The 7368-nt window shown below is 51.6% G+C and overlaps 1 protein-coding gene across 3 annotated transcripts; it reads left to right on the plus strand.

The window, feature by feature from the left end:
• The first annotated feature begins 2228 nt into the window (after window positions 1-2228).
• LOC125746699 (general transcription factor 3C polypeptide 4-like) lies at window positions 2229-6860 on the plus strand. 3 transcript variants are annotated; one of them, XM_049021014.1, is made up of 6 exons: window positions 2229-3129; window positions 3424-4686; window positions 4825-5157; window positions 5243-5373; window positions 5900-5988; window positions 6623-6860. In XM_049021014.1, exons 1-6 carry the CDS (start codon window positions 2830-2832, stop codon window positions 6685-6687), a joined length of 2181 nt encoding a protein of 726 aa, XP_048876971.1. In that variant the 5' UTR covers window positions 2229-2829; the 3' UTR covers window positions 6688-6860. The 3 variants fall into 3 exon arrangements, 2 of the variants coding, with proteins under 2 accessions (XP_048876971.1, XP_048876969.1); XR_007399037.1 differs by having other exon boundaries at window positions 2630-3129; window positions 3424-5157; window positions 5600-5988; window positions 6623-6682; XM_049021012.1 differs by having other exon boundaries at window positions 2632-3129; window positions 3424-5157.
• Window positions 6861-7368: the final 508 nt, after the last annotated feature.

Raw genomic sequence — 7368 nt, forward strand, 5'->3', positions numbered from 1 at the left:
GCGTAGATCCTACTGTTGTGTCTATAAACACGACCCGAGTCACGGCACAGGAAACCCACCTGAGGTCGTGCTGTACATCAGGAAGCTGACAACGTGTTGGGGGGTGGGGGGGACATCTCTCCTCTTGTCCCTTAGGTGGAAATGTGGAGGCGGCAGGTGGCCTGTCCCCAGGCTACGGGACGGAAGAGGGGGGGCGTGAGTGGTGGGCACGGTGGGGCCCCATGGAGATGCTGCGTACGTTTAATCTTTCATGTGGTACAAGAACACAAACACTGTTTCAAAAAGGAGAGGGACCGGTCGTCTCCACTGAAGTACCCATAAAAGTAAAAGGTCACACTTCCTCAAGGAACTTGTGAAGGACTGACCCCAACGCCCCGCTTTCCAGTTTACTATCAAACGCAACGGGATTTTAAACAAAGAAGACGATCGAAGCAGATCGTCATTGAGAGATACGCCGCCTTTATTTATCCTGGCAACGACCATCCCGCTGATGCCAAACATAGGAGACGCCGTCGTGCCCTGCTCTCAGTTCCGGAAACTGCTGGTGCCACGGATGACTGCCTCCCCGGCCTGCTGGCACCAGACAGAAGTCCATATCACAGAGAAGGTTCTCTATAAGAGGCGTTCCCTGAACACTCCCACCTCCTCCTTTTGGACAGCAGTAATCGGGCCCCTGTGGGTAATTAGTTTTACTCAGCAGATACACTGTGACTATTTATAAGGATCGGGTAAATTATTTAAGCCAGCGTTTCCAAATCCAGTCCTCAGGGACCCACAGGCAGTCCATGTTTTTGCTTCTTCCGGGAGTTGGGAGGGAGCAAAAATGTGCACTGCCTGGCAGGGAGCAAAAATGTGAACCGTCTGCAGGTCCCCGGGGACTGGGTTGGGAAACACTGATTTAAGCCGGTTAAAAGCATCCGGTATGGGCCTCCTGTAGGGGGAGCAGCCCCAGGGTTCTCCAGTTCTCCAGACTGTGCTGATATAGCCAATCCTTTTAATCAACCGGACGCCCATCTCTCACACTTGGCGCACGGAATGATCGACACTACGGCCTGCAAGCTGAAGACCCCTGTGCGGCCCTGATGGGAACCAGCTCTGTAATATAAACGCTAGATAGGTCAGTTTGATGCATCAGTTTAGAGAGGAAAGCACAGCACTGTTCCCTTTTCACTGACCCCTGGCAGTTGCAAAGCTAAAACAACAGGTGAGGCAGAGCCCCCACACGGGATGCAGGCAAAAGGCGTGGCCAGAGATTTTCAGTAAATGGTACCCTGGGATCTCTCAACTTCAATATGGCAGATTCCAGACAGGCTTGTGGGGGGGGGGGGGGCAAGCATTAACCTCATGCTTCCAGTTTTCCTCATCTGCTGACAGGACACCCCTCCCCACATACCTGCTAGCAGGCTCCTGGAGAGATTCAAGAAGAAGGTACAAAAACAGCAGCTCATCGGGTCAAGACTCCTCATGGGTTTATGTCTATGGCATGACCACGAATGAGCAAGATTTCATCATGTCAGAACACATACCTCATACAGCAGATCTGCCCTAACTAAACGAATGATAAATTATTACTGAGGAGATCGGCGTCTGTTCATGTGGAAACGGCGCCGACTGGTAGCTCTCCCTGCCAAATGGCTGAAATTAAAGCATGGTCAGGCCTGGCTAGCACTAACGCGGGAGACGTCTTAAGAAAAGCAGATTGCGTTCTGAGGCGGTGCCGGTGGGCCAGTAGGGGGCTCCTTTCCCTCCCGACTGAGTGTGAAACCCACATCTAAGGTTGCTGCTGTAGCAACGGCTGTCTATACTGTGAAACTGCAGTAACTATGGCTCTTAAATATCCAGACGCATTTAGACATTCGGGTATCCGGGCCAAATTCCCAATCTGGCCTAATCACGCCCTGGAGTAAACTGATAATTAAATTCTGGCCTCTCCATTGTGCCTGCAATATTGTCTAACTGGGCCCAAAAATCAGCATGTTATCCAGTCGTGAACATAATGGATGTCTTCCTAAATACACTCTGTATTATAGGCACACAATATATAGTATTTGTGTGTTTATTATTATTATTGCAATTATTATTATTAACGTTTCTCTGCTATGTCACTTTTCACCATTTTGTTTCTCCTCGTTCTGTTATTCACAGAACATGTGAAGCAAACGTTTTACAACGAGATTACAATCATGATCGGCATTTCAATACTTCGTACTGATCAAGGTCAAATTTCAAATTCTGTCTTGCTCCCTACCACAGCATTCGCAAGTATTAAAGATTATATTAAATAAATTTTTACAGAACAACTGTCGCGTTATCTTTGCTGAAATTTCGAGGCAGCCGAAAAGCAGTCACGTGGCAATACACAATCTAAGTATTCATAATAATAATAATAAGCGGCAACGTTTAAATAGTATCATATTTTAAAACATTATTTTAAAAACACATTAAATTCACCGAACAATTATGTTTTTCTGGGCTTACGGTCTTTGGCTTTAATATTATTATGAGAAAAATAATGGACCTGCTGCGTGGTACCTACAGTGTAATAGTTTAATAATGGCATTTAGATTAGATTAAATATCATGGAAATGTTGCACTCTTGCGTCTTTTCTGGCGGTTGTACAGCTGTGCGTTGATTTTTTTTGTGAAAGGAACGTCAATTAGACAGAAAATATTCGTCAGTAACGATACATTTTTTGAAAAACCTTACGTGACAACCCGTCTGACAGACTCTAATATCGCACCTTCTCTTTTTTCAAACATACCCTCCTCTGATTGGCTCTTCAGCAGCCATAATCAACGTCACATCCGGTAACATTGCCGTACACGAAAATGGCAGCGCTGAGCAGCGTTTCCGCGGCAGATGGTGCGGATCCCGAACCTGGGACCGAAGCAGACCTTGGTGCAGAACCCTCTTCCGGACTTATCCTTAAGAGGGATCCGGTCATCAAGCTTCTTAATCCGGTGAGTGGCTTGGAGCCGCTTGCCTGGTCCGAGGACCACAGACTGTCGGTATCCTGCACCAGTGGCGTTTCAGTAATGGACGTCGTGTGTGACGCTAAAAGCTACTGTCCCGATCTGATCATTCATCGGACTGCCATTCCCGTACTGGAACAAGTCTGTGTGCTAAAGGTAAGCGTGTATTCCCGATGTCTAATTTGATCGTTTTTCTTGAATACTTAAAGATGGTTTGAATAAATGTCCTTATTTGTAATGTCCCATGTAGTGTGGCCATCACTGACAGCCGAATCGGTTTCTGCTAGGGAAGAGAAAGAACATTTAGTGAAGTGTTTAATTGTATTCAAACAATGTTTGATTTTTTTAAAGTAAGTGTAACATTAATTATTAGAATTGTTAATGGCCCGACCTGACCTGACTTGTGAACGGATCTTTCTATGAATGAATTGAATGTCTGTTTGCATGTAGGTGGGTCCAGAGAAGGAGGTGTCTGAAGTGAAGGAGAAGTTTGCCACCTCCAAGGACAGAACCGTGAGCCAGGCTGTGGTGCTTGACCGGGTGATGCATCCCAAAGAGGGGGCCTTGCCTCCGATGCAGGGCATTAAGTACTCCTGCTGGTCCCCAGTAGGTTGCGACAACAACAGCCGATGCCTTCTGGCCTCACTGACACTGGACAACCGGCTCACTGTTTTTAGCAGTTCTGCACGCCTGCAGTGGAGCCCCCTAGTGGATCTGACGGAGACATATGGACAGATGTTGTGGGAAAAGGAGTTTGCGCTGCCAGGCGCCGAGCCTCCGGTGGGGCCGCTGGGCGACCTGGCAGAAATGCGACGGCGTTACCGCATGCAGACACCCGTGTGCATGGAGTGGTCGGCCGTGTGCTGCACACAGGGGCCTCAGGCCGGCGGGGTGGGGGGCACAGTGCTTCTGGCGGTGCTGATGGAAAACGGCGACCTGGTCGTTTGGCAGTTCCAGCTGCCCTTCCGAGGGCGTGAGCAGGTGGTCTCCTGCAACACCCTGCAGTCGGGTGTGCCGGCACCCAGCGCGCTCTCCTGGTGGGAGTACGAGCACGGCGGACGCCGCATGAGCGGACTCATTGTGGGTGGCTCGGTGGGGCCTGTCAGGATCCTGCCTGTCAATCTGAAGGCCATCAAAGGCTACTTCACCCTGCGGCAGCCCGTGGAACTCTGGCAGGAGGTCGACCAGATACCTGTGCGCACCATCAAGTGCGTCTCGGTGCCGAACCCGCAGCAGAAGTGCAGCTGCAGCCTGGTGCTGGCCACACGTGGCCCATACCTCTTCTGGTGCCTCCTGCAGATCACAAAGGCTGGCCTGAATGTGCACAACTCGCATGTGGTCGGCCTGCACTCCACACCCATCGTCTCCCTTGCCGTCAGCCGGCACTGCGAGGTGTCCATCGTCACCTGTTCGCTGGATGGTGTCGTTCAGAAACTCCGGCCCGTCTTTGCTGGTGCGATGGTAACCTTCCGACAGGAGCGGCTGGTCCTGCCCGAGGGCGTGGCAGGCTGCTGGGTGCGGGGGGTCGCCGTCAGCCCCAACAGTGCCTATCTGGCCTTGGCGACCACAGAGGGCTTGACCAATGGGCATCACGCAGTCAGCTACAGCCACCAGGTCCAGTTAGTTGCACTCAAGTCGCCAGAAACCGCGGCCACGGAGCTGCTGGGATCTCCCATCCAGAACCTTTTCCGGCAAGCGGACCTCCTGGACCTGGTACGCTGGAAGGTTCTGCGCGACAAGAGCATCCCTGTGGGGCTACAGGAGGAGATAGACAGCAGGTTGAGTGGCGGAGGAGCAACTGTTGCCTACTTGTGGCGTTTCCGGCTCTTCCTGTATCGTGTGCTTTTCCAGTCGCTGCAGAAGGCCCCGTCGGAGGCACGCTGGCGGCCCTCGAATGAGGAGAAGAAGGTGTCCGTGGGCGACGAGGAGCCGGCTGGGGATGAAGAGGTGTCTGCGGAATCCTCTGCCACGAAGCCGCCCGAGCCGGAGAGCGAGGGACCTATGGAGGCAGAGGTCCTCTCCCAGATGGAGGAGGCGGAGCTGCACGTGACACGGGAGCATATGAAGAAGGTGTTGGGGGAGGTGTACCTGAACACTAACATCACTGAGAACACCAGCATCCCTACCAGGGGCCTGTGCGGCTTCCTGAACAGCAACCCTGCCTACAAGGACCGGGATGTCACGGTAAGAGCTGGCTTCTTGTGTCGGGGGGGGTCGTGACCTTCACTCCACCTGGGGCACTTAAGTGAAGGAGTCGTGTGTCTCCCAGGTCCTTCTCGGTCACCTCTTCAAGAAGATGAACAAGCAGACGTTTCCGGAATACTGCAGCCTCTGCAAAGAAGTGCTGCCCTTTGACCACTGCAAGCAGGCTGTGTGCAGCAATGGGCACCTGTGGCTCAGGTGATGTCATGCCGCAGTGCAGACAGTCTCAGTCTTATCCATCCATCCATCCATCCATCCATCCATCCATCCATCCATCGGTCAGAGTTGATAGATAATAAGAATAATCCTTTTATGTGACTTAGAACAATGACATTGGGTTGTTAGTGGGTATCTTGGGATGCTGATTTGCGGAAGTTACTTGAATCACACTATTATAATAATGTAATAATGAAGTGATTCGCAGGTCCTGACCTCTTAAGCTCTTCCACACCCCCGATCCCCAGGCAGGCAGCTGAAGCCCTATATGGTTTTTTTGGTGTGTTTTGCGACCACGCCCCTCACCCATGCAGGGGCAGTTCTAGGAATCCTTAAGGCAAGCAGAGGGGCCAGCCTTATTAGCCAATAATGTTTTGAATCTGTGAGTGACAAAGGAGTAGGCACTTTGGTGGCCAATCAGCTGTTAGCTTGGGCTAGTGTGGGTCCCGCCCCTGTATGTCCCCCCGGTCCATGCGATGGTGATCCTCAGCCCCGTCCTGTGTTCCAGGTGTGCACTAACGTACCAGGCATGTCAGTCCCTTAAGTACAGACGTTGCTTCCTGCAGGACAGCGTGGCCAGACGCCCCTTAGCTGAAGGTGAGTGAATGAACTGGCCTTGACCTGGCCTTCGGCGTTCCGGTGCATTGTGGTTCGCCGTCCGTGCGGCGCGATGCCTTCAGCACCTCCGCTTGTTTACCGCCGCCATGCTGCTGATGCTAATACCGCGCTGTGCTTTACCGCCCCGCATTGCCATTGGTGCTTACGGTGTGGTTTTTGCTTTGATGGCCCAGAATCCTCTCTGGAATGGAACGACTGCCAAAGTGAAAAAAGGAGCATAGATTTGGGGAGGGTAGGGTGGCGAGGGCTTGGGGGGGGGGCACCTGTCCTCTCTCCTGCGGGGCTGCCTGTGCTCTGGGCAGTGGTCCACAGTCGTGCTGCTTTACCATGACGATGATACTGTCCAAGGGCCGAGATAGAAGATTCCAGCATTTTCTGGCATATCAATGGATTTTAATATTAATAATAATTTAGAGTGCTCACTAAGCAGTCACTGACCTTGGCCAAAGTCCTCTCTGATGCTGGAATCACTGTTGTACCTTTGAGTGAGACGATAGCAGAGATGCACTTCCTGCCATGTGACTCGGAGCTGCGTTAAATAAATAAATGACCCAAACCTGCTGAATAAATCGTCCCTGACGTAACGCTTGCCTTCCCCGGCTTCCCGCTCCAGACCCCGACTGGATGAAGAGGATTCTCCACAGCCCCTGCACCTTCTGCGACTCCCCGATGGGCTAGTCCGGCGCTCCCCAGAGTCAGGCGGGCCTGCTCGGACCTGTATGGCACTTTTACCAGAGCTCGGCCGCAGTGCCGTTGATCATCAGGATCTGTCATAAAGACAATTGTGTATGTGTGCGTGTATATAATTTTTTTTAAAAATGTATTTTATTTTTATAAAGGTTTGAGCTAAAGTCTGTGTGATGATGACTGTTGGATGGTTGGGGGGAAAAGAATGTGACCCGTTGTCTCAGTAGAGTAACGCATCCCCCCCCCTTCTGAAAAACATTATTTACTTAAATGCACACAGGCCTATTCTGTGTGTTTTGGGGGGGCACCTGCATTTATTGCATTTTTGCCCATTTTGAATGGTGGGGATATGTGGACTGGGAGGAGCCACCGGCACTGATGAGTGGTACGGTCCGTCCTCGGCCCCCGATGCAGCGCTGCACTAATGAGGGACAGACCCTGCTCACAGATGTGCCGCTGATTTTAATTACCGGGGTGCATGTCGTGAATTATGATCAGCCCTCCCCTTCCTTATATTCTTTTAAAGATATAGATCGAGGGAGAAGCTCACCGCGCTGTGGAATCTCCAGTCCAGTCTGTGTGTAGCTATGACAGAACACCCATGCCCCCCCCCCCCCCACCCATCAAAGTTCCTGACCACTGTTGTCTGCTACATGTCCCGTGGGAGCGGCA

Source organism: Brienomyrus brachyistius, chromosome 7 (genome assembly GCF_023856365.1).
Source record: "Brienomyrus brachyistius isolate T26 chromosome 7, BBRACH_0.4, whole genome shotgun sequence".
Lineage (NCBI taxonomy): Eukaryota > Metazoa > Chordata > Actinopteri > Osteoglossiformes > Mormyridae > Brienomyrus > Brienomyrus brachyistius.